At 32.9% G+C, this 27,326-nt stretch overlaps 1 protein-coding gene across 1 annotated transcript in view; it reads left to right on the top strand.

The window, feature by feature from the left end:
- The first annotated feature begins 2,588 nt into the window (after positions 1-2,588).
- LOC141534109 (uncharacterized) overlaps positions 2,589-27,326 on the top strand; it is a 45,473-nt gene continuing 20,735 nt past the window's right edge. The window contains exons 1-6 of the mRNA XM_074253246.1: positions 2,589-2,639; positions 3,475-3,565; positions 11,677-12,853; positions 14,072-14,550; positions 14,838-14,891; positions 15,199-15,339. Coding sequence (XP_074109347.1) covers positions 3,476-3,565; positions 11,677-12,853; positions 14,072-14,550; positions 14,838-14,891; positions 15,199-15,339 — 1,941 coding nt within the window. The 5' untranslated portion in view covers positions 2,589-2,639; position 3,475. The remainder of the gene's footprint in view (positions 2,640-3,474; positions 3,566-11,676; positions 12,854-14,071; positions 14,551-14,837; positions 14,892-15,198; positions 15,340-27,326) is intronic.

Here is a 27,326-nt window from a genome sequence, read left to right as displayed (position 1 = left end):
TAATAAATTTTTGAAAAGTATAGAATTAATTTCTATTAAATTATCTTGACAATAGTATGCAAAATATCTTGATTCCGTGAGCTAACAAGACTCTAATAATAAAAATAGTTGCTGAAATGAGGCGAAAAAAATTTTTCGATCATAAAGCACTCTCTGATGCTTCGCATCATGAGTCGTGCAATTATGTTTCCACAAAAAGCAAAAATTCAAGGAACGATTTTCGTAAATGTAAATACTTTTATAAATGAACTATTTTTACAATACATACACAGAAGAAACAAATTTCTTGTGCCAAGAAAATTTTAAGGAAGACAAAAGTTGTTTCGGAAAAAATTTTTTTGGCTTATGAAACTATGACTTCATTTCAGAAATTTTCAATCTTCCTTAATATTTTCTTGAGCCAAGAAAATTTACACTCCAGTCGAGACTTTTTTTTTCAGTAGAGAAATTATTCTTATGCTATCAAAGAAAAAGAACGTGAGTTTTTAAAACTGTTAAGTTAACAAAAAAAAAAGCTATATATTCTGATATTTAATTAATTAGGTAGTTACAGTTCAATTTCTGAAGTGGAAAAAATTTTTATAACAGTTATATTTAGTACAGTAGACTTTCTTATTATTTTCAATTTTAAAAGTTCTTTAATAATCAATTCCATTGTAATACATTTATTACTTTTACAGATATGTTTCATAATGTCATTATTTATATTCCTTACTAGGGCACAACTAATTGCTTATGTATTATTTTTATTTTATTTTGAAATGAGACTTTTTATATTATTATTGACGAGTTATTTGGTAAAAATTTGAAAAAATACCACTTGACATATTCGACATCACTTTCTATCATTTATCATCCATAACTTACAAAACTTCAATATTCATGACAAATTCTAATGAAAATCAAAAAATAGAAAAGATCAAATTGCAAATTTTTATAGAAATGATATTAGAAAAAATTCTTAAACTAATTCAAGGATTTTTTTGTTGACTTGAGAACATTTTAATAACAAATTCAGCTAAATCAATTAAGATTTTCAATTGGTAAAACACCTGAAAATCTATTTATAAATTAATGAAAGGAAATAAGAATGCAATAATAACGTAACCAACAATTAAGCAAATAAGAACACGGATATTATTTACAATTCAAGGACCTTGAATCAAGGTATATCAACATTGACAATGAATAGTGTCACTTGAATTTCTTCATTTTCAGTTCTGAAAGTTTTTCCAAGAACTTAATATCGCTACAATAAAGTCCTGTTATTAAAAAGTCAATAAGTAGAGTGAAGATGTCTCTGCGCCTCAAGTGAAAATAGTCATCACAAGTCAGACACATTAAAATTGCTACCTGTCAAAGCATCTCGTCTTCTCAATCCTATTTTCTATCTTAAATATAATTACCATAATACTTAAAGTATTTTTCCTTTTATTTGACCGAGTTTTTTATTTGCAATTACGTATATTTCTTACCTTATTACTTACAGTTGAGAATGTCAAGGGAAAGCTGTGTTAGCGACGCGTAACGTCCAGCGTCGTACACATCCTGTCACTTTTCAAATTTCCAAGATTTACCATAATTATTTCCAAATAATATTAACATTATTATTACTGCAATATTTTGCTAAAATATTCATTTATTTTGTAAACAATTTAGCCAACAGACATTTCATTTTATTATCAATAAAAAAATAAAAATGTTCCCTCGAATATTTTTCCACGAACATTAGAAATTTATGAGTGAAATACTAGCTAATTTAAAAAGCATCGTTCTAACGTCAAGGATTGTCTCGCTTGAGTGATTGAGTTATCCATCAGTTAAAAACTCTCGAGTTTTATTTACAGTTTTACTTGAGCCGATCATTTGATTTGATTGGCGGGAGCTGAGTGCTGAACGGCGTGTGGGCTAATCTCACCATTAATATCAGGAATGACCACCGGCTAAAAGCTGAGTAAAGTGATACGTACTGAATAACATTCAAACGTGATATGAGTAGAGGTCCTGTGCCTTTAGTTGGGCTTGAAAAACCCCACTCGGCCCTCAAATCCCCCAAAGCTCTTAAGGATCGCTTGGAATAAGATGGTAGGGGGCATTCTGTTGATCTCCACTCCAGGCAATCTCCAGTAGTAGTAGTAGGGCAACAACTAAAGTCCAATATATACGAGCGAAAGGGAAAATGCCACAGTCTCTTAGCACACTCGTACTTTTTTAACTTTTTCTCCTATTCACTCGCTTACTTACTTACTCTCTCTCTTTTCGTTTTTATCTCTGTCTTTTCCCTCGCCTGTTGCTACTGCCCCAGCCCCGGTTTTTTGACATAGCCATTCGATCGAGTTCCATTTGTCTTCGACACTACACCATAGGCTGTCGTACTTACTACTCTAGTACTTTGAGCCGGCTAAAATGTTTTAAGACAAGTTCTTACTCTGGCTTACCCCTGAAAAAATAAAACTATTCAAATAATTATTTAAACTAAAAAAAAAAAAAAATTCATCTTTATTTTTTTTTTTGCAATCAATTCAATGTGATTTTTTAACAAATTTTACCCTCTAGTGCTGTGTATTTATTTATTTATTATTTATAGTCAATTCGTGAGCTGTGATATGTTGAAGTTGGATTAAATTTATTTAATTAAGGTAATTAAAAATTTTAGTTGAAAATGTGACGGATAATTTTGAATTTTATAAAAAAAAAATATTTTAAATTTTTGTGGAAAATTTTAAACAATTTTTAAGACACTTGAATAAAAGTTTTAAATTTCAAATCCTGGTTTCGATATAAAAGAGTGCACGTTTGTTAGTTTCCAAGGCACAGCATGGTCTTGTGGAATATTAAACGCATAAATGAGATTAACTGACCGTTCGTTCGTTCATTGGTCTCACTAGTCCACTTTCACGACTATATGACTTATTTTACCAGATGGACTTTTTAACGACTTACGTAAATAATATATTTTTTTATTAAAAACATTTTTAAGTACTATTGTAAATTTACAAGCTCATTTAAATGTGTGAAAGTATTTTTTTACACTTAATAATCTTTGCTTTGTCCTTAATTAATTTCGTAAAAAATAATTCAACAATCGCTAAGCAAATATTTACTTTCAATAAAAGGAAAAAAAAAAAATTAACAAAGTAGTTAATTGAATTGAAACAAGTCGATCAGGTTTTTGCTGTTGAATGAAGTGAATCATTGAATAAATCTATTACAGTAATCTCTAACGGTTCCTCGTGTACTCTATTATCTGCACTCATCTCGATCCTTTCTCTCTAACAATCATCCAAGTCACGAATCCCTTGTTAAAAATAAAATTCGTCTCAAGTCCAAGGTCTCGCTAGTTAATAAAAATTTTTATCTAAAAAAATTGAATTGCAAATTAAGAAAAAAAAAAAATAATTAAAACTCGTTAATAATTATAGTGGCCCCATTTATTTCGAAAGTGACATTTGTTTAATGTTTTTAATTTTATAGAATGGCGAGGAGGTCTTCGTGGTTTGCGGTAGCCCTCGTGTTGGCTCTGCTATTTGTCACGAGTCACTGCTTGCGTGGACCTGCCACTCGTGTAAGTACTTTATATTTATTCAAAAGTTAAAAAATATTTAATTATAATTAAAAGATAAACTCTTTATATTTATTGCAAAACAGCTAATTAATTTAAAATTTTAAAACATTTAAATTAAATCTCATCTTCACATTTATTATACTTTTATTGTTATTACTTACTATACTACTATTGTCATTGTTGCTATAATGTCTTTTATTATTTTATAATGAAAGACATTGACTAGCGGAAACTAATATATTTTTTAGACATTGCATAATTTAAGATGCGTGCGTCTAATTAAAGGAACGGAAGCAATATATAAGTATGCTTGGATAAGCAGTCGGATGATTACTATTTTAGAAAAATAATAGTAAATCGTTTGAAATATTTATATTTATCATTTATAAAATTACAATAACAATCCTTTAACTATGTCTGTCTATCTGTCTATGCAACCAGTTTCTTTTTCCTGATGCATAAATTGACAGGCATTCTATCAGTGTACATCATCACAATCATAATTATCATGTAATAACTTACAGCTAACCACTAAAGCATTGGACCTTATATGTATTTGCACTGTCATTTTTCCCCTGTTATTATCGACCTATCAACTATTCTATTCAGTTTAACTTATCCAATAGCACCAATAGCTTTCTCTATTTCATATTTTATTTTTATCTCTCATTATTTACATTTACACATTATCATTCTTTTAAATATTTCTCTAACATCTTGACCGCAATTTCTGCAATAAAATTTATTTCCAAGTTTTACTGTGTCAGGACTAAATTAACAATAATAAAATCTTTTGTTTTATTAGCTTGAATAATATGTAAAAATAAAAATAATTTATGGCAAAATTGCAAAAAAAAAAAAAAATTATAAAAATGGGTATTGTGACAAGAAATTAAATAAAAAAAAAAAATTTTTATTTCTTAGCTAAAGAAATCAAAAATTTCCCACAGTAACTTTCTTGTTGAAAAAAAGTTTTCTAGATTTGGAAAAAAAAAAAATTTTTTTGGATGAAAATTCGCAAGTTTTCAACTAAATTGTTTTTTCTCAAATCTGGAAAATTTTTTTTTTCGTCAAGAAAGTTATTGTTAGAAAAATTTTAATTTCTTCAACTACATAGTTAAAAATTTTGCGTCAAGGCGTCAAAAAATTTTGTGTTAAATATTTAACACTTTTTGTGTTAGTTCAACTTTTTTTTATGTTAATTTAACGCAGTAAATGTTAAATTTACAAATTTTAAATGTCAGCTAACTTAATTTTCATGTAATATGTACACAGTAAAAAATTTTGCGTCATTGCGTCAAAAAATTTAGTGTTAAAAATTTTTGTGTTAAATATTTAAAACTTTCATATGTAGATTTAACATTTATGGTGTTAAATTAACACAAAAAAAAATAAATATTTAACATAAAAATTATGAAAATAAAGTTAGCCGACATCTAAAAATTTTTAGAATTTTTTTTTATTAAAAAAATTATCCCAAAAAATTAAAAAAAAAAATTTGCACGTGTAAAAACTTCAGAAACTGCAAGTGCAATTTTTTTGTTCTAATTAAATTATTAAAAAAATTTTTAAACGTCGGCTAACTTTAATGACATAAAAAAATTTTTATCACAAAATTTTTTGATGCAATGATGCAAAACTTTTTACTGTGTAATAAATAAATTTTTCCAAAAAATTAATTTCTTGTCACTACAATGTCAATTTTTTCTAAAAAAAAAATAAGTATAAAGAGGATAGTTAAACTAACAATTAACAGTTAAAAGTGTGTTTATTGCTGAAATCATAACACGTGACAGTTAATATTATTGTATAACCAGGACACAACCTTTTGGCACGTGCACGCAATACCTCTTATTTACTTACAGCCGTGCAATAATCCACGGGAAATAATAGATTAAATGCAAATGAATAGACTCATTAGCTAATTAATCAACAGTCTGGTTTATGCTTTATTTAATGCTCCTAAAAATCATAATAATAAAAGAAAAGTGTAAAATATAATAAAATTGACTTTCATAAAGCGTTAAAATGTTTCACTCACATAAATGACGTATTACAGCTGAAGGAATTGTCTATTTGAGTTTATTAATCTGTGTAGAAAGTTAAGTAGACTGTGCCATATGCCGTATATATAGATATATATATATATAATACTCCAATCGGTGTGTCGGCGCTCGTTATACATTACATACAAATGAGAGTATTACAGAGCAGATTTTCCGCGAGTTTATCGTATCATTTTTGTGTTTACCGTATATCCTGATACAGGATTACATTTCTTGTATTTCAGTTAAATACATATCGTTCATTTACTATTAAATATTTACCTATAATATCCACATTTTTAAGCTTATGAACCAATACTATGCAACACTCTGGATTAATAAAATAACTTCCTTGTTTAAGAGTTTCTTCTTCATTAAATTATGCAATCAAATTGTGATTGATTATTTCTGTCGATTTACTTATGATCTATTTCTATATTTATTGCTGTTTTTATTTATGAACATCGTTTATTTTTTTCTTGCTGGTTATTAATTTTTGAAAGGTCTTTAAAATTTAATTAAAAAATTATAAGAATTTTTTAGCTGTTTAATTAATTTAAAAGTTTTGGTAATTTTTTAGTTTTCCAACTTATAAAAATAATGTTTAGAATTTTTTTAACAATCACATATTCATTAAAATTAAAATAATTAAAAAATATATTTAAAAAGAATTCTAATTAAATAAAAAAAAATTTATTTCAAAATATTAAAATTTACTAGAATAATATTACGTTTTAAACTGTGATATTTTATTTATTCTTCAAATTATATTTTAAATTCAAATTGTTTCTATGCAAATAAAAATATCGAAATACTTAAATACAAAATTACGAGCATAATGACGATTTACTTAATCAAATTATTCTTAACAGTCTTGCATTGTTTGCTCTCGTTTTCTTATTATTTCTATTAATATCATTACTTGCTCTGAGCACTGCAACAATTCAAATATCTACAATCAAAATGTTATGTCGAGTTACAACTTACAATAAAAAAAAAAGAAAAAAAAATTTGCATAATAAAAAAATCCTCTCTCTTTTATAACAGTTGCAGTGAACTAAACGATGAAGGATCAAACCGTAATGCATTACAAAGAGTTCAGATACTTGCTGTCCTCGTAAATAGAGTAATGTCTATCGAGTGCAAGGACGGTAGATTTATTAAATAATTTTTTTTAATTTCAATCTGAATTCCCATTCATTTTTTTTTAAACTTTATACACATTTGTAATCATTTAATTACAATGTAACGCGAATAATTAAAAATAATAAACGGAAACAACTTTCATAGCATTGAAAAATCTTTTTTTTTAACTTAATAAATATTAATAACCAGTTGTAGTAAATTTCTTCGTAGATCAACTTAGATTTGGTTTTTATATTAATTTATTTTATTAATTATCAATTATTTTATCTTCCTTGAGAAATTTTGTTATATAATAACAGACTTAACTGGTATGATCTCTAAAATTAATTGCGATGAGTTTTACACGTGTTTTTAATAAGTGTTAAAATTAATTATTATTATTTGATGGAAAAAAAAATATAAAAACGGAATTAACTTTCAAATTTTTTAACTTTACAAATTGCATATCATAGATGCGTAAAGATTGACACATGTGCAATAAAATCGACAACTGTAGATAGTGTAACGTGCTTTCCATCCATCGTAAAATAGAGTATGTACACGTTGGCTCGAGAATAATTAATAGTTATTACGATTGCACTAGATGCCACTGGTTTTTGCGAAATCCGCTTCGTCCTACTCTTCTATAATTTCTTAATATATAACTTCTTACTTGTAGTTATTAAAGATATGTGGATTAATGTATGAAGATATTCATCAGCGAGACGTAATTATTTCGCAGGTACTTTGTCTGTAAAAAGGCATTGCAAGTGCAGTAATACCTTGAACGTATGTTAATCTGTGCTCATACTTACATCAACGATAGCAAACAACCATTGCTAATATTGAGGATACTTGTACAATGTACATTATTCTTTTAACGGGTTAAGTGCATTGAAAGAGAAGTATAAATATACACTTACACGCATGCCGATTCTTTGATGGTTAAATTAAACCTCACGTGACTCACAACCGGTTATATTGTTCATGTTTTTTAGTCACTTTTTAATTTAATAGAGAAAATTATTATCATCATTTATAGATTCAAGTACGGGTTATTGAATTTTATTTTTAAAATATTAATTAATAATAATGATGAGTTTATTTGATTATGTTTGATTGTCAATAAACGTAATTTTTAGCTAGTCTACGGAAGTTTAACCAAGCATCGAAAAACTTCCGTTAATAATTACCGATCAAGGGTGGTGGAATGGAAAATTGATGGACTTGTTTAAAAGTGAAACGGTAATAGATTTCACCTGGCAAAAAAACTAAAAAAATATTTGCATTTACTGAGAAAACAAATAATTATTGTATAGAATAGTTTATTATAGTAATCTTTAATTATTAATAAAATAGCATAACATAAGATAAGATAATGAAAAGCCGCAGTATGATTGTTGAGATTTATTTATCATTAAAAAAAAAAAAAAAAAAAAAAAGTAGTTTTATAATTCAATCAAAAAAATGATGAAATTATTTTGATTAGAAAGTAAAGATAAATTTTTGTATAAATCGTTATATCAATCCGGGATAAATCATGTAAATTAATGTATATAGAGTTGATGGGAGTGTAAACAGTGAGTTATTAAAGCAATTCTTTAGAAATCAAAAGGATCAACATCTACGAGGACGGTCGATGATCTTGAGTCCAAAGAACATTTTTATTTTTTTTATTACCGATAGACAGTTGTTGATCTAGTTGCGAAAGTTTAGTGACATTAATTCCATCAATATATGTTATCATTAAATTAACATTTTTTTTTAAATTGAAAAAATGTTTACATAAAAATTGTGTTACGCAGTTGGTTGTATAAATAATTTTTTGATTTTTGTTATTCAATTTTAATCCCGGAGTGGATAAATAAATAAATAAAATTACAATATGGTATATCACACATCGTCACATGTGCTCTTACGTGAAAGGACTTTTTCTTTCTTAAAAAGGCCACGCCTCCGTTATTGGGGTCTTGAATAAGTTTTCAGGCACTTAGTGTTCCTTTTATATTAATATTTTGCAATTTACTGTTTTAATAATTTATCATAAGACAGCTAATAATACACATTAAATACCATATGGGTTAATAACAAAATACTTTTAATTGCTGCCAGATATATATCAATTGACAGAAAAATTAAATAAATAAATAAAAGAAAAAAAATAATTTTTTAATAAATTGTTAACATCAAATTTCTTTTACATTTAACAAAGATAATTAATTATTATTGTATCTATATTTCACACGCTTTGTTAAAATGAATTTTTACTTACCTCGCACATCACACGCTCATGGACTCTTGATCTGCATCTAATTAAAATCATTTATTTCCATGCACGAATATCTCTTTAACAACGGGGTAATTAGAATCTTCATTTGATCCTTAATATATAAAAAGTTGTTCGTGATAATTGCTGGAATCTTCTGGGTGTTCTATTGCGTTCTAACTATTCTATTTAATGATCACGACATGTGTTACGAAATACCAAAAGTATATTATTCTTCAGAGTCTAGGCAAAAAATAATAAAATAATTTCTCTTACGAGTATTTTTTTTAGCAAACTTAATATTTTTTTTGCCGATTGAGATCAAATCATTATTTGTCATGAAAAAAGTAATAATTGGATAGTTGATAAATGTCTTTGAAGAGAAATAGAACCATGAGATATTATTTGATCGAAGAGGTGAAGAGACTACATAGGTTTAATCGTGTGAAACAAAAGATCAACAATTGAAGATAAATTATTACGACAGATTTGATTACTTGAACGTTTTTAAAAACGAATTACTGAAACTGAGTTGTCAATTGGTGGGTTTGTTTGCTTGGTTCGGTTATTAAGAAATTACAGGTTACTGTAGCACGAAATTCGATAACCTCCTCTCCATTATACTCGTCGTTTCTTTTCTTCCTACTCGGAGATTGCATTGGTCAGAAAGTTAATCAATGCTTCAATAATTTTTGTCGTGCACGATTGCTCCCAAAAAAACCAACTTGTTTTTTAAAAACTCAACTATTCGTCGAGTTTATAATTAGTGAGAACATTATTCTGTTGCGAATTAGCATAGATCACGGGTCTTGAAGCCTTTGACACCAGAAGGATCTTTCGATTAGATGATTCCATCGTTATAGTCGTAATAATAACAGGTTTCATCGTTTTGATTCAATAAGATGCGCTGATGGAAGAATTTGTTGATATTAAATTTTTTACAAATCATTTTTAATGTCAGATAATATACAGTGATAGAAGGATTTCTTTGTATTTAAGAAATCATTTCTTAAACATCATTTCTTAGTGTTTAAAAAAATTTTTTTAGTATTTAAAAAAAATTTTTTAAATACAAAGAAATGTTATAAATACGAAGAAATGTTATAAATCCTAAGAAATATTTCTTAAATACAAAGAAATCTTCTTAAATACTAAGAAATCCTTCTACAAAGAAGAAGATTTAATAAATATTTTTTAGATGTTAATAAACACTTATTTCGATTTTTAAACAAATCATGAGTGTCAATATTTTATTTTAGAGACTTTAAAGACATTATTTGATTGTAAATAAATATTTGTTAAAGACATTCGTGTCTGAGGTTCAATAGTAGGTGAACATTTTTATTTTTGAGTTTTGACAAATTAAGTCATGCATTGAAAAAAAAAAAAAAAAAAATTATCTTGAATAAAGAGAAAAGTTCTTGAAACAAGAAAATAATTTTGAAGAGTTTAATTGTTTCAAGTAATTTTTTATGTGTAGTTGTTTGCTCATAAAAATTTAAACCCCTTTAGAGATTATTTCAAAAAGTTATTAATGATTAAAAATCAAATTCTCAACTCAGAGCTTTGTCAAAAATCAGCATTTTTTGTTTGAAATAATAATCTATATTATTAAAAGAATAAGTAAAATTTTGTGACCAGTGTATTTATATGATAAAATTGGTTTTTATGGTTAAATTTGGTATCGTTGGAAAGGTCTTGATCTAAAGTTGTACCTTTTCAAGGTTCCATATCATTTTCACCAATAGTCAATTTATAATGATAAATATTTAGGCTGCATTCGAAAATTTTTTATCTCTAGATACATATAATTAAGAAATGACCCTGTATCTTGTCAACTACTGACATTTTTAAAGATATGAGCTCATCCCGATGTTACACTCATCAAGACCTTTCATTTAAGTACCCACATCATTTTTTCATATATTTATATATATATTATATATATATGTGTATATATGAAAAATATAAAAAAATGCATGTGGGTACTCAAATGAAAGCTCTTGATGAGTGTAACATCGGGATGAGCTTATATCTTTAAAAACGTCAATAGTAAAAAAAGTACAGTGCAATTTAACGAAAGTCATTATTTAACAAAGCAAAATTTTATTTATTTATAGTTTACAAGTACGGCAGTCATATAGTGACCGCAAGGTTGCTAGTTTAAATATTATTAAAGTTAATATAATTATAAATTATATTTAACATATTCTTTGATTTATGTATTTTGTAGTAATGCTTCAAAAAATCAGTGTTAATGGTTGTTAAAATTATTTATAAATTAATTAAAAAATTATAAGAGATTATTGTTGAATCAGTTAAAAAAATATAATTACGTCTTTCTGTAGCTATTTGTATGATTAATGAAGACAGCACTGTTAAATTTGATTAATGTAAATAATGTCAAACTAATGACCAACTTATATTGATCGAAATTTTATAAAAAATGTTTTTTCCTGAAAAATTTTTTATTAAAAGTTAAAAAATAACTAAATAAATTTATTAACATCTAGTTTTTATCTGTGTGCTTTGAATTTAAATTTAAATCTCAAAGAAATTTACCATTAGTTTTTTAAAATTACTCATTCAATAATTGCATAAATTCAGTGTTCAGTCGCTGACATTGTTTCAACACAAATAAATTTAAAATAAATACATGTTAAACATGCTTTCAGGATGAAACCCGAGACACGACTTTGCGAAGTCGAGGAGTTTCTCGATTCAGTACCAAGGCCGCAGAAGGACTCGAGACCACCCCCGAGCCTTTCACCAGCACAACTAGGTCACCACGTCGGGGTACCAAAATCACGAATCGTGCGAACGCTTCCATTAATCAACGATTGAAGCTTGAAACAACTGAAAAAAGTAACACAATTACTGAAGGAGTTACGCAAAACCTGGGAAGGCGAAAACTGTCTAGAAGTGACTTATCTAGAGCAGCCAGTGAGGATCGACGATACTTGCCGGAGCCTTCAGCTAACAGAGACAACAAAAATGAAGAATTACTTCTGGAAGCTCCTGATGTAACGCAAGCAGGCAGCAGAAGTCAAAGAAATTTCCCAGCGCGAAATTCGCGAGCTGAATTTCAGAGACGGAGCGATTCTGTTGATCCGATTGACGATTTTACTGAAAAGCCGAGGTCTAGAAGTGGAAGAAAAATACGACCGACAGCACAGACAGATTTCAAAGATTCTGGCAAATTTTCTTCGCAATCAGGTAGAGTTGTTAAAAGTGATGTAAGACGCAGCACTGAAAGAAACTTCAGGAGACAGGATAGTGACTTATCAAATTCCAATCAAGTTAATGTCGGGGTTCCTTTTTCAACTGAGGTTCCAACTGCTTCAACCACGGCGTCAAGAAGTAGAAAAGCTCATGGAAGAACAAGAAGTCTCGCAAATGATAAAAGTGAAACTTTGCCAAATCTTGGGCGCGGAAGCAAAAGAATTACTAGTAAAAAAGTTGATGGAATTGATGGGAATTCACTTGACGAATTTGAGGATTCGAAACGTAAGCCGGAAGAAATAAAGCCTCGAAAATCTTCAAAAAGTTTGGAATCAACTTCTGGGTCGAGTAGGCGAAGTCGTGGGCGAAGTCCAGAGCTAAGAAGTGAAACGTCCGACAAGTTTCAAGTCGAAGCTCGGTCTCGTGATGTTGCGTCAGATAAAAATAAACTGGATCGACCCGGAAGAGTTCCCGATAAAGTAAAACTTTTGAAATCAAATTATCTTGGCACTGGGTCATCGAGATCTCGTTCTAGATCACAAACTAAACAATCTATTTTATCACCTACGGAATCTTCGAAAGAGTTTGCCACTTCGACAACTTACTCTTCAACTACTTTGCTCGAAGAAGGTATTTTTATATTTCATTTTTTACGAAATTATAATCAGTTAATTATTAATATAATTAAAAGAATAAAGAAAATGTTTACTCCGATCTATTTAGATGATAAAATAGGAGACTTTTCTTTAGTAGAATTTAGTATTATTGGAAAGGTTTTGACCTGAATTTGTACCTTTTCAAAATTTTATATGGTAGTTCATTTACTATTATGTTTTCAGAGTAGTTATAAATAGATTCAAATTCCACGCTGGATGAATAAATTTGTTTATTTATTTATCTTATTTTATACATGACAATGTCGTTATAAGTCAAATATTAATCCATACACGGAAAAAAAAAATTAATTTGAATCAAGAAAAAAATTCTTTAACCAAGAAAATAATTTTTAAGAATTTTATTGCCGTTAATCAAGACGGAAAATTTTTTAATCAAGTAAAATTTACTTGAACCATAAAAATAAGAAAAATTTTGTAAAGGGTATATTTTTATTAAAAAATAGGTATCTATGGTAAAATTTGGTGTCATCAGAAAAGTCGTAATTTAAATTTATGTCCTTTCATAGTTAGAAATTCATATTTTGACTTTTGAAATTTTAACGAAGATTTCAGAATATTTTATACATAAAATTTGTCCTAAATATTCTTAAGTCTTTATAATTAAAATTCTGAAGCAGGATCGAAAGTTCTACAAGCATGCTAATTTCTATCTACACTGATAAAAAAATTAATTTGACTCAAGAGCCAAACTCTTAAAGCAAGAATACCATTTTGAAGAAAATTATTTTCTTGAGTCAAGAGAATACATTTTTGAAACAAGAAAATTTTCTTAGACCAAGAATAATTTCTCACCTCAAGAATTTATTCTCTTGATTCAATAAAATCATTTTCTTCAAAATAATATTCTTGTTTCAATAGTTTGGCTCTCGAGTCAAGTCAATTTTTTTTATCAGTGTACAAATCAATTTCAAATTTGGATTGATCTCAAAACTAATTCATATTTGTATCAAAATTAATTTTTTAAAGCAGTTTTAAACTTAGTTGGTGCTATAATTTTGTTCCGTCATATTGTTCATCAAATTATTGGTAAAAATATATTTTAAAAATACGTATATTGTGATTGAAAATATAAAAAAATCATCAAAATTTCTTATTTAAAATTTGTGATTCTCGACGGTGGCATAACGATTAAAAGTTGCTAGTATTTACTTTGTTAAATAATTTTTCATAGCAACAACTTTATCTCCTTCGACACTGCAACCCCCAACAGAGTCACCGAATATTCGTCGTGCATCAAAATTAGCACCGAAAATACCACCCAAGGAAGATTACTTCAATCGAGGTCTGGGTTTTCGCGGCAGAAAATTTGTCATGTCTACACCTAATCCTGCAACTACTACCACGCCTTCACCAATTCCGAGTTCAGCCCCCTCAGCTCGGTCACCATCTGGCTGGACATTGAATCGGCGGCCATATGCGAAGAACAGTACAGTAGATCTATTGACCACAACTACCAATCCAACAACAACAACAACGCCAGCAGCTACAACTATTAGTAATGAAATCTCCTCCAATGATCCAGTATCAACAACATCACGGCCACGGGGGAAGAAAGTTTTCAATAAAGCTTCGATAATCTTAAAAGTGGATCGAGAGATTGACGATAGCGATAATTATCCTCCAGAATTCAAGGCTAAACTTGCGCAATTGGTAATTTTTATTTAGTCTCTAGTCTTTAATGTTGCGAGTGGTAATTGATGGATGTTTGTCCATTATTTACATTTAAGTCAAAGGCTTCGATGTAAGCTATTATTAAGGCTAAGTTTAACATAAATATGTATATTGATATAATCAAGCAGATAGAGTGAATACTTACTTACGTAGAAATTATGCTACTGACATTATCATATTTTACAATATCTTGCTCATTTTGAAATTCTCCATAATGTAACTTTAAATCAATTGTGGACTAATGATAGCCTTGATTAATGTTTTAGAAAAATAATAGCCTGAAGGAATCAGGGTCTGAGTCTTCTCCAAGGGTCACTAAAGTAAGTCGCACTTTCTCTTGATCTTTATCACGATAATTGTACACCTTCATTGCATGCGATTAATTGCATTCGTCAGCATGAATGTTTAGTCATTACAAAATTAATTCATTTTTATTTACCGATTTTAATCCGATTAATCTAATCCAATTGCATTACGACTAATGCTTCGGTGTGGTAATAATATATTATATTTATAATTATAATTAAATAAAAAAAAAAAGAAATTAGTTGAGGAGAAGGAAGAACCATTAAGGGTTTTACAATAAGTTATAACAAAATAATTTAATTAAAAAACATCCATCGATAGGATGTCACTATTTCTCGACAAACGCGCTCGATAGAGCCCACAGACCTACTGGGCAAACATTCTGAGGTCAGTGATTCTCCGGAAGGTACAAATTCCTCGGCGACCCCATTTGCGAAGCTGGAAAGTTACAAGGCAAATGAAGTAAGAAGTTGTTACCCAAGAGTGATGAATTATTTGTGTTGCTGTAGATGTTTTATATATTAGCCAGATTTTTTTTGTCAGCTTTTCCGTTTTATATGGTAGTCATTAGTCATGATCAATTCAATTGGGTGATCACCTTTTTTTGGCTTGGGTTTGTTTTGAATTTTCACTATTTTTTTTTTTTTTTTTTTTTCTCTACGGGATAGGGAAAAAAGTTTGTACAAGAAAAGACTTCGTTGACAGTTTCAGTAATTATATAAAAGTGGGATCGACCTTTTTTCAGGCATAAAAAATTGACTTATTTGTATTTTTTTTTATTGTATTTTATACTGTAGAAAAATTAATGTAAGACATGTGTTTTGTTGATTAAAAGTCGTCATTTTAAGGAATTTTTAAATTCAAGAATCTTTCTGAAATTTAATTATTTGGAAATTTAATTTATTTCCGTTATTATTTCGCTGAAGATATAATTTCCGATTTTTTATAGATGAAAAGAGGTGAAGTCCACCTTTTTAATTAATTAAACTGATAAAAAATTGAACTTGATTCAATAACAAAAATTTTGAACCAATACAATAATTATAAAGAATTTGATTATTTTGAATCGAGCAGAAAATTTCACGAACTAAAAAAATTTGGTTTTTAGTAAATTTTACTTGTTTTAATTTTTATTTTTATTAAAAATATTGAAATTCTTCAAAACTATTTTCTTACTTAAAAATTTTTGTTATTAAATCAAGTTAATTTTTCATCAACGTACTAAAGTTTCTATTACCTTATTTTACACTGAGAAAAAAAAGTACTTTTAGTAAAAAAATTTTTTTTATACAAGTAAATATTTTCTTAGTAATTATTGAGAGTAGATTTTGTTGTTGAAAAATTTAATCGAAATAGTTTTGACTTAATTAAAAAAAAACTATTGTTATTTTTACCTATAATAATAATAATAATAATAATAATAATAATAATAATAATAATAATAATAATAATAATAATAATAATAATAATAATAATAATAATAATAATAATAATAATAATAATAATAATAATAATAATAATAATAATAATAATAATAATAATAATAATAATAATAATAATAATAATAATAATAATAATAATAATAATAATAATAATAATAATAATAATAATAATAATAATAATAATAATAATAATAATAATAATAATAATAATAATAATAATAATAATAATAATAATAATAATAATAATAATAATAATAATAATAATAATAATAATAATAATAATAATAATAATAATAATAATAATAATAATAATAATAATAATAATAATAATAATAATAATAATAATAATAATAATAATAATAATAATAATAATAATAATAATAATAATAATAATAATAATAATAATAATAATAATAATAATAATAATAATAATAATAATAATAATAATAATAATAATAATAATAATAATAATAATAATAATAATAATAATAATAATAATAATAATAATAATAATAATAATAATAATAATAATAATAATAATAATAATAATAATAATAATAATAATAATAATAATAATAATAATAATAATAATAATAATAATAATAATAATAATAATAATAATAATACCCCCACAGGTACTCTGTGGGGCCTCCGGGTGATCGAAACTATTCGATTACCCATCTGCTTTACATGGATGATCTGAAGTTGTATAGCGCTGATAAAGATCATCTACAAGCGGCCCTCAACATCGTAGCAGAGTACACACGAGATGTCGGAATGTCTTTTGGGTTGGACAAGTGTGCGGTCGTACATCTGGCGAGGGGTAAGTGCTCTGATACTGGTGATGATGTCGAATTAGTGGATGGGAGCGTCTTAAGCCAATTAGACGCCGGGGAGTTGTATAGATATCTAGGAATGGAAGAGCACCGCATGCATGCGGTCTCTGAAGTCCGAACAACTCTCCAGAGCGAGTATGTTAGGAGACTCCGGAAAATTTGGTCCTCCGAACTTTCCGGCAAAAACAAAGTCTCAGCTACTAACATGCTCGCTGTCCCAGTCTTACTATACTCTTTCGGTGTCCTGAAATGGACCCGAAAGGATTTACGAGATCTCGACATCAAAACCCGTAAGATCATTAATATGAATCGGAGCATGCACCCCAATTCATCAGTCGCCAGATTATACCTCTCCCGGTCCATCGGTGGGAGAGGTTTGCAGAGTTTGGAGCGGCTTCACGACCGTTTGGTCCTGGGTTTAACTCACGAAGTTGTCAATTTCACTGCAGACGAGGATGACTTTCTTATGCAAATTGTACATAAACATGAAAATGCGCATAAGGGGTCATTCTTGTATAAGGCAGCAATATATGCGGCAAGAACCCTTGGTCTTGGAGAAATAAACGCTCTTATGGAACTCCGAAAGGAGGAATTTAAGAGCGTCATCAGGAACGCCGAGGAAAACCTACTCCTTGGCGAACTGATGGACAAGTCCATGCACAGCGTGTTCTTTAAACACGTGCGTGATCATGGCTTGTCCATCCAGCTGACGTTTTCCTTCTTAAAGTCAGCGGGCCTGATGTCCGAGACTGAAGGGTTCATATTTGCCTGCCAAGATGGTGTCATTAACACTCTTGAGTACCGTAGCAAGGTGCTCCAGGTGCAGCTTCCGGACACGTCCTGTAGGAGGTGTAGACAACATCCGGAGACGCTTATGCACCTTTTGTCGGCATGTCCAGTGCTGGCGAGAGGTGCATATATCCAGCGTCACAATGCTGCCCTGAGAGTACTGTACTACTATCTTCGTCATTGCTACGGTATTGACGTGACACCAGTGCTGCCTTATTTGCCAGGAGATATTCCCAGGTTGTTGAGAATGACAGTTGCAAAATTTATTGGAACATGCCATTTGCAACAACCCGGCGGATAGATCACAACAAACCTGATATTGTGCTCTTCGACAAGGCCACTCGTGACATTTATGTCATTGAGTTCTCGGCCCCGGCTGAATACAACATCTCAGCCAAAGAAGAGCACAAAAGACAAATATATCAGGATCTCCTGTTTGAAATTGGCAAACTTTACCCAGGTTACCGTGTCAAGCTTGTCGTCCTGATTGTTGGCGTCCTAGGAGGGATGAAGCAGTCTTTTGTATCCTCACTTGCCAAAGTTCCAGCTTGCTCATCAAAAGCTGAGTTCTTGGCAGTTAGGATGCAGAAGGCTGTTTTACTTGGTTCTCTCCGTCTCTTAAGGGAAATGACTTTGGCCTGCTGTGATCACTAACCGCCTTGTTGTGCGGAGTGGTCCAGCAGTAACGGATGGAGCTCAGGCTGGGCCCTCGGAGAATCGGACTCCGGGGATAACCCCCTGAGCATTTAATAACAAAATAATAATAATAATAATAATAATAATAATAATAATAATAATAATAATAATAATAATAATAATAATAATAATAATAATAATAATAATAATAATAATAATAATAATAATAATAATAATAATAATAATAATAATAATAATAATAATAATAATAATAATAATAATAATAATAATAATAATAATAATAATAATAATAATAATAATAATAATAATAATAATAATAATAATAATAATAATGATAATAATAATAATAATAATAATAATAATAATAATAATAATAATAATAATAATAATAATAATAATAATAATAATAATAAATAGAAGATCGCTTGTGCCGGACAGAAGGCAGTCTAATAGACTTTCCTTTCCAGCGCAACTACACCAAGAGCGACGCCGTTCCTCCTTAGACAACAACAATCCCTTTGTAGGACGGCAAGTAAGTATATCTAAAAAGATAACTTACTCCCAACAACAGCTTGACGCGGTAAACGAAGATCTCCGTGCAAACATCCTGGAGGATTCCACCCTGCTCACTGTGAGCCAGGTTGTGTATGGTGCAGCAGTTTCGGCTTTTCCGAGAGAGAGACATTGTCTCTCGATCGAGGCAAGGTTGAAACAGCGCATCTCACAACTTGGCTTGAAAATTGACATATCCCGGAAACAGGTCTCCCGCATTCAGTGTGTGATTGAGTTCGACGAATTCGGCGCATTGCTGCTGAACTTCGGTGGCATCATCACACACTGAACAAGAGTACTCTTCTTGTCATCAAGGAAGAGTCTTTTAATAAATTGCGGTCTCTAGTGGCTGCTAAAAAGTCATTAGAGAAAAGGCTGAAGCGGTTGGTCGACAACTCGTTGTTTCGATCCAGCCCTTCACGGTTTCTGACACCAAAGACCGATGTTACCGGGAATTATCCAACACCTGAGCGGGTGGAAGCTTTTTGGACTGAGTTGTATGGAGATCAACCAAACGTGAACGCCAACACTCCAGCTCTGCACGACTTCAAAGTATTCTGTCGGGAACACCGTCGACAGAATGCTGATGAAGAGAGCCCTGCAGTCAGTGTGGATGAAGTTCGTTCAGCTCTAAATGGCAGCAAAAATTGGGCTGCCCCGGGACCAGATGGCATTAATGTCTTCTGGTGGAAGAAGTTTACTTCTACCCACCTTCATCTGGCCCGCATATTTACATCATACATTAGAGCTGACGATCCGATTCCGGACTGGCTTGTAGAAGGGCGAACCGTACTGATACCTAAAAAAGGTGACTTGTCTGACCCTAAGAATTTCAGGCCTATCACCTGCTTGAATGCGGTTTATAAAATTTTTACAAAAATTTTATATAACCGTATCTTGCAGCAGATAGAGCCTGTATGGCAACAGATATATGAACAACGTGGCAGTAAAAGAGGCCTGTCAGGTTGCAAGGAGAACCTGATAGTGGATCGATGCGTCTTACAAGATGCGATCTACTATCAACGCAACCTGTCAATGGCTTGGATTGACTATCGCAAGGCATTTGACTCAACTCCTCATGAGTTGATTTTATATCTACTCAAATGCCTGGGAGTCAATCCGGAAACAGTGGAATGCATTCGGCGTACAATGCAGCTCTGGCGAACGCGTTTTCACATTGGAAGTGGACACGCATTACACGTAACCGGACTTGTAGAGTATAAACGGGGGGTCTTCCAAGGCGATTCCTTGAGCCCTCTGCTGTTTTGCATTTCACTGCTGCCTATATCTGTTGCATTCCGTAAAACTCATGGGTACTCTGTGGGGCCTCCGGATGATCGAAACTATTCGATCACCCATCTGCTTTACATGGATGATCTGAAGCTATATAGTGCTGATGAAGATCATCTACAAGCAGCCCTCAACATCGTAGCAGAGTACACACGAGATGTCGGAATGTCTTTTGGGTTGGACAAGTGTGCGGTCGTACATCTGGCGAGGGGTAAGTGCTCTGATACTGGTGATGATGTCGAGTTAGTAGATGGGAGTGTCTTAAGACAATTAGACGCCGGGGAGTTGTATAGATATCTAGGAATGGAAGAGCACCGCATGCATGCGGTCTCTGAAGTCCGAACAACTCTCCAGAGCGAGTATGTTAGGAGACTCCGGAAAATTTGGTCCTCCGAACTTTCCGGCAAAAACAAAGTCTCAGCTACTAACATGCTCGCTGTCTCAGTCTTACTATACTCTTTCGGTGTCCTGAAATGGGCCCGAAAGGATTTACGAGATCTCGACATCAAAACCCGTAAGATCATTAATATGAATCGGAGCATGCACCCCAATTCATCAGTCGCCAGATTATACCTCTCCCGGTCCATCGGTGGGAGAGGTTTGCAGAGTTTGGAGCGGCTTCACGACCGTTTGGTCCTGGGTTTAACATACGAAGTTGTCAATTTCACTGCAGACGAGGATGACTTTCTTATGCAAATTGTACATAAACATGAAAATGAACATAAGGGGTTATTCTTGTATAAGGCAGCAATATATGCGGCAAGAACCCTTGGTCTTGGAGAAATAAACGCTCTTATGGAACTCCGAAAGGAGGAATTTAAGAGCGTCATCAGGAACACCGAGGAAAAACTACTCCTTGGCGAACTGATGGACAAGTCCATGCACAGCGTGTTCTTTAAACACGTGCGTGATCATGGCTTGTCCACCCAGCTGACGTTTTCCTTCTTAAAGTCAGCTGGCCTGATGTCCGAGACTGAAGGGTTCATATTTGCCTGCCAAGATGGTGTCATTAACACTCTTGAGTACCGTAGCAAGGTGCTCCAGGTGCAGCTACCGGACACTTCCTGTAGGAGGTGTAGACAACATCCGGAGACGCTTATGCATCTTTTCTCGGCATGTCCAGTGCTGGCAAGAGGTGCCTACATACAGCGTCACAATGCTGCCCTGCGAGTACTCTATTATCATCTCAGATATAGCTACGGTATCGATGAGACACCAGTGCTGCCTTATCTGCCAGGAGATATTCCGCAGGTTGTTGAGAATGACAGTTCCAAAATTTATTGGAACATACCATTTGCAACAACCCGGCGGATAGATCACAACAAACCTGATATTGTGCTCTTCGACAAGGCCACTCGTGACATTTATGTCATTGAGTTCTCGGCCCCGGCTGAATATAACATCTCAGCCAAAGAAGAGCACAAAAGACAAATATATCAGGACCTCCTGTTTGAAATTGGCAAACTTTACCCAGATTACCGTGTCAAGCTTGTCGTCCTGATTGTTGGCGTCCTAGGAGGCATGAAACAGTCTTTTGTATCCTCACTTGCCAATGTTCCAGTTTGTTCATCAAAAGCTGAGTTCTTGGCAGTTAGGATGCAGAAGGCTGTTTTACTTGGTTCTCTCCGTCTCTTAAGGAAATGACTTTGGCCTGCTGTGATCACTAACCGCCTTGTTGTGCGGAGTGGTCCAGCAGTAACGGATGGAGCTCAGGCTGGGCCCTCGGAGAATCGGACTCTGGGGATAACCCCCCTGAGCATTTAATAACAAAATAATAATAATAATAATAATAATAATCCATGCAGTGGGCCAACTACCCACTGCATGGAAATAACTGAGTTACCACAAGATACCAACTCAGAAGTACTCCCCACAACCGGTCCTTTTCGGATGAGGACCATTCATCAGGTGGGAGGAGCACGCCGGACCCGATGAAAGATGACGACCCTGGCGCCTTAAGGACTTACTTTAAGTGGACGGAGGAACTAAGAGTCGATCTCTTGGTGTGCTACCAACGTAGCGAGCCGGGGGTGAGCGGCTATATGGCCCGGATGCACACTCTTTGGAGTGATATGCATCCGGAGCTAGCGCATTTTACGCCCAAACACCTGCGTAATTATGCCGCTCATCTTCGGCGAAATAGAAGATCGCTTGTGCCGGACAGAAGGCAGTCTAATAGACTTTCTTTTCCGGCGCAACTACACCAAGAGCGACGCCGTTCCTCCTTGGACAACAACAATCCCTTTGTAGGACGGCAAGTAAGTATATCTAAAAAATAACTTACTCCCAACAACAGCTTGACGCGGTAAACGAAGATCTCCGTGCAACCATCCTGGAGGACTCCACCCTGCTCACTGTGAGCCAGGTTGTGTATGGTGCAGCAGTTTCGGCTTTTCCGAGAGAGAGACATTGTCTCTCGATCGAGGCAAGGTTGAGACAGCGCATCTTACAACTTGGCTCCAAAATTGACAGATCCCGGAAACATGTCTCCCGCATTCAGTGTGTGATTGAGTTCGAAACAACTCAAAAAGCATACACGCCCCGAATTCGACGCATTGTTGCTGAACTTCGGTGGCGTCATCACACACTGAACAAGAGTACTCTTCTTGTCATCAAAAAAGAGTCTCTTAATAAATTGCGGGCTCTAGTGACTGCCAAAAAGTCACTAGAGAAAAGGCTGAAGCGGTTGGTCGATAACTCGTTGTTTCGATCCAGCCCTTCACGGTTTCTGACACCAAAGACCGATGTTACCGGAACTTATCCAACACCTGAGCGGGTGGAACCATTTTGGACTGAGTTGTATGGAGATCAACCAAACGTGAACGCCAATACTCCAGCTCTGCACGACTTCAAAGCATTCTGTCGGGAACACCGTCGGTAGAATGCTGATGAAGAGAGCCCTGCAGTCAGTGTGGATGAAGTTCGTTCAGCTCTAAATGGCAGCAAAAATTGGGCTGCCCCGGGACCAGATGGCATTAATGTCTTCTGGTGGAAGAAGTTTACTTCTACGCACCTCCATCTGGCTCGCATATTTACATCGTACATTAGAGCTGACGATCCGATTCCGAACTGGCTTGTAGAAGGGCGAACCGTACTGATACCTAAAAAAGGTGACTTGTCTGACCCTAAGAATTTCAGGCCTATCACCTGCTTGAATGCGGTTTATAAAATTTTTACAAAAATTTTAAATAACCGTATCTTGCAGCAGATAGAGCCTGTATGGCAACAGATATATGAACAACGTGGCAGTAAAAGAAGCCTGTCAGGTTGCAAGAAGAACCTGACAGTGGATCGATGCGTCTTACAAGATGCGATCTACTATCAACGCAACCTGTCAATGGCTTGGATTGACTATCGTAAGGCATTTGATTCAACTCCTCATGAGTTGATTTTATATCTACTCAAATGCCTGGGAGTCAATCCCGAAATAGTGGAATGCATTCGGCGTACAATGCAGCTCTGGCGAACGCGTTTTCACATTGGAAGTGGAAACGCATTGCACGTAACCGGAGTTGTAGAGTACAAACGAGGGGTCTTCCAAGGCGATTCCTTGAGCCCTCTGCTGTTTTGCATTTCACTGCTGCCTATATCTGTTGCTCTCCGTAAAACTCGTGGGTACTCTGTGGAGCCTCCGGGTGATCGAAAATATTCGATCACACCATCTGCTTTACATGGATGATCTGAAGCTATATAGTGCTGATGAAGATCATCTACAAGCAGCCCTCAACATCGTCGCAGAGTACACACGAGATGTCGGAATGTCTTTTGGGTTGGACAAGTGTGCGGTCGTACATCTGGCGAGGGGTAAGTGCTCTGATACTGGTGATGATGTCGAGTTAGTAGATGGGAGTGTCTTAAGACAATTAGACGCCGGGGAGTTGTATAGATATCTAAGAATGGAAGAGCACCGCATGCATGCGGTCTCTGAAGTCCGAGCAACTCTCCAGAGCGAGTATGTTAGGAGACTCCGGAAAATTTGGTCCTCCGAACTTTCCGGCAAAAACAAAGTCTCAGATACTAACATGCTCGCTGTCCCAGTCTTACTATACTCTTTCGGTGTCCTGAAATGGGCCTGAAAGGATTTACGAGATCTCGACATCGAAACCCGTAAGATCATTAATATGAATCGGAACATGCAACCCAATTCATCAGTCGCCAGATTATACCTCTCCCGGTCCATCGGTGGGAGAGGTTTGCAGAGTTTGGAGCGGCTTCACGACCGTTTGGTCCTGGGTTTAACATACGAAGTTGTCAATTTCACTGCAGACGAGGATGACTTTCTTATGCAAATTGTACATAAACATGAAAATGAACATAAGGGGTCATTCTTGTATAAGGCAGCAATATATGCGGCAAGAACCCTTGGTCTTGGAGAAATAAACGCTCTTATGGAACTCCGAAAGGAGGAATTTAAGAGCGTCATCAGAAACGCCGAGGAAAAACTACTTCTTGACGAACTGATGGACAAGTCCATGCACAGCGTGTTCTTTAAACACGTGCGTGATCATGGCTTGTCCACCCAGCTGACGTTTTTCTTCTTAAAGTCAGCTGGCCTGATGTCCGAGACTGAAGGGTTCATATTTGCCTGCCAAGATGGTGTCATTAACACTCTTGAGTACCGTAGCAAGGTGCTCCAGGTGCAGCTTCCGGACACGTCCTGTAGGAGGTGTAGACAACATCCGGAGATGCTTATGCACCTTTTGTCGGCATGTCCAGTGCTGGCGAGAGGTGCATATATCCAGCGTCACAATGCTGCCCTGAGAGTACTGTACTACTATCTTCGTCATTGCTAGGTATTGACGTGACACCAGTGCTGCCTTATTTGCCAAGAGATATTCCCCAGGTTGTTGAGGATGACAGTTGCAAAATTTATTGGAACATGCCATTTGCAACAACCCGGCGGATAGATCACAATAAACCTGATATTGTGCTCTTCGACAAGGCCACCCGTGACATTTATGTCATTGAGTTCTCGGCCCCGGCTGACTACAACATCTCAGCCAAAGAAGAGCACAAAAGACAAATATATCAGGATCTCCTGTTTGAAATTGGCAAACTTTACCCAGGTTACCGTGTCAAGCTTGTCGTCCTGATTGTTGGCATCCTAGGAGGGATGAAACAGTCTTTTGTATCCTCACTTGCCAAAGTTCCAGCTTGCTCATCAAAAGCTGAGTTCTTGGCAGTTAGGATGCAGAAGGCTGTTTTACTTGGTTCTCTCCGTCTCTTAAGGGAAATGACTTTGGCCTGCTGTGATCACTAACCGCCTTGTTGTGCGGAGTGGTCCAGCAGTAACGGATGGAGCTCAGGCTGGGCCCTCGGAGAATCGGACTCCGGGGATAACCCCCCTGAGCATTTAATAACAAAATAATAATAATAATAATAATAATAATAATAATAATAATAATAATAATAATAATAATAATAAAAAATTCTTTTGTCAAGAAAATAAATTAAATCATTTCCTTTAATAAATTATTAAGCCATAAAATTTTTATGAGCCCAGTAATTTTTCATTTTGTCAGTGTTAAACTTAAATTTTTCAGAATAAATGAAACTTTATTGACTAAGTTCAGCAGTTATAACTGTAATTTGCATAAAATTGAAGTCTTTTCTTAATTCAATAATACAGCGAGAAGCAGGTGATAATGAAAGCTTTACATCAAGGCAATGAAAAACAAGAAAAAAAAAAGGAAAACATAAATTGGCAAATAAAGGGAGTGTGTTTTTATTTGTGTAGCTGTAGAATACTCGATCAGTTGCGGTATGAATTCAGGTGATGTTATTTCCTCCTTACATTAACTAAACCCCCTCCATAAATCCTGAAAGTGAGAACGTGTGCATGTAATAATAATATTAAATTCGGCCAAGAGCAAAGTCTGTCTGAACCCTGCGGTATATCCGGAGCCGCCCGTGCCTCGTGCTTATTTATTTTATTACCATTACCATTACATTTATTATTATTATTATCATCACCATTAACTTTATTTTATTCCTCTCTTTCTATCACTGATGGAGAAAGTAACGAAGTAGATTGTTGTTAATGGAGGTGGACAACGAGGTGAACGCGATTCGGTCTGATCGAGCTCGATCTCAGAGAGCACAATATTGCGCAATTCAATTATTATTTTATTTAAAAACGTTTTATGATTTTTTAAATTATCCTGCTCGTGTATGATTTTTATTAATTGCATAATCGTTTAATTCTATAAAAGTTTTTTCCCAACTTCAGCTAATTAAGATGATGATTGTAAAATATACAATAAAATAAAATAAAAATTTTGTGGCTTACTTAAAAATACAAAAATAATAGCATTGAATAAAATAAAAAATAGATTAAAAATATTTGCAGTTGGTATCTTCGTTCATCACAATGTGGTCTGTCTTCGTGCAGCCGTTTTTATCGTGGATGTCTTCATATTTTCGTGGTGAGCCCTTTCGTGACCTCGTCTACCCTAATTAAATTTCTCTCAGCAAACAATTTATTGAGCAATTTATACAAATTTTTTTTTTTTTTTTTTTTTTTTTTTAAATAAAAGAGACAATAAACTAAAGTTTTTTTCATAACACACAAACATTAATTATCATACTTATTAACTTGTCAAATAAAATTACTTTATAATTTTATAAATATTAAACAATTGATCCCGAGTGTTTTAGAGTGAATGAATTTATAAAAAACGAGAACATTGGTCGCTTGCTTGTTTTTAATCGTAACGGTGTGATAAAATATAATTAAAAAATAAATAAATAAACCGAGTTTTTTTTTTAACACTGTGATGCATGAAGCATTTAATAAAAACCAGCTGCAGTTTGAATTTATTTTGGCTTGCGGGTTTTGATGCAAGAAAAAATAAATTTATATTTATAAATGCTTGGACTTTTT

This window comes from Cotesia typhae, unplaced genomic scaffold (genome assembly GCF_013202065.1).
Source record: "Cotesia typhae breed Kobodo isofemale line unplaced genomic scaffold, CoteBio_Ctyphae scaffold_13, whole genome shotgun sequence".
Classification (NCBI taxonomy): domain Eukaryota; kingdom Metazoa; phylum Arthropoda; class Insecta; order Hymenoptera; family Braconidae; genus Cotesia; species Cotesia typhae.
This window is presented reverse-complemented; position numbering and strand designations above follow the sequence as displayed.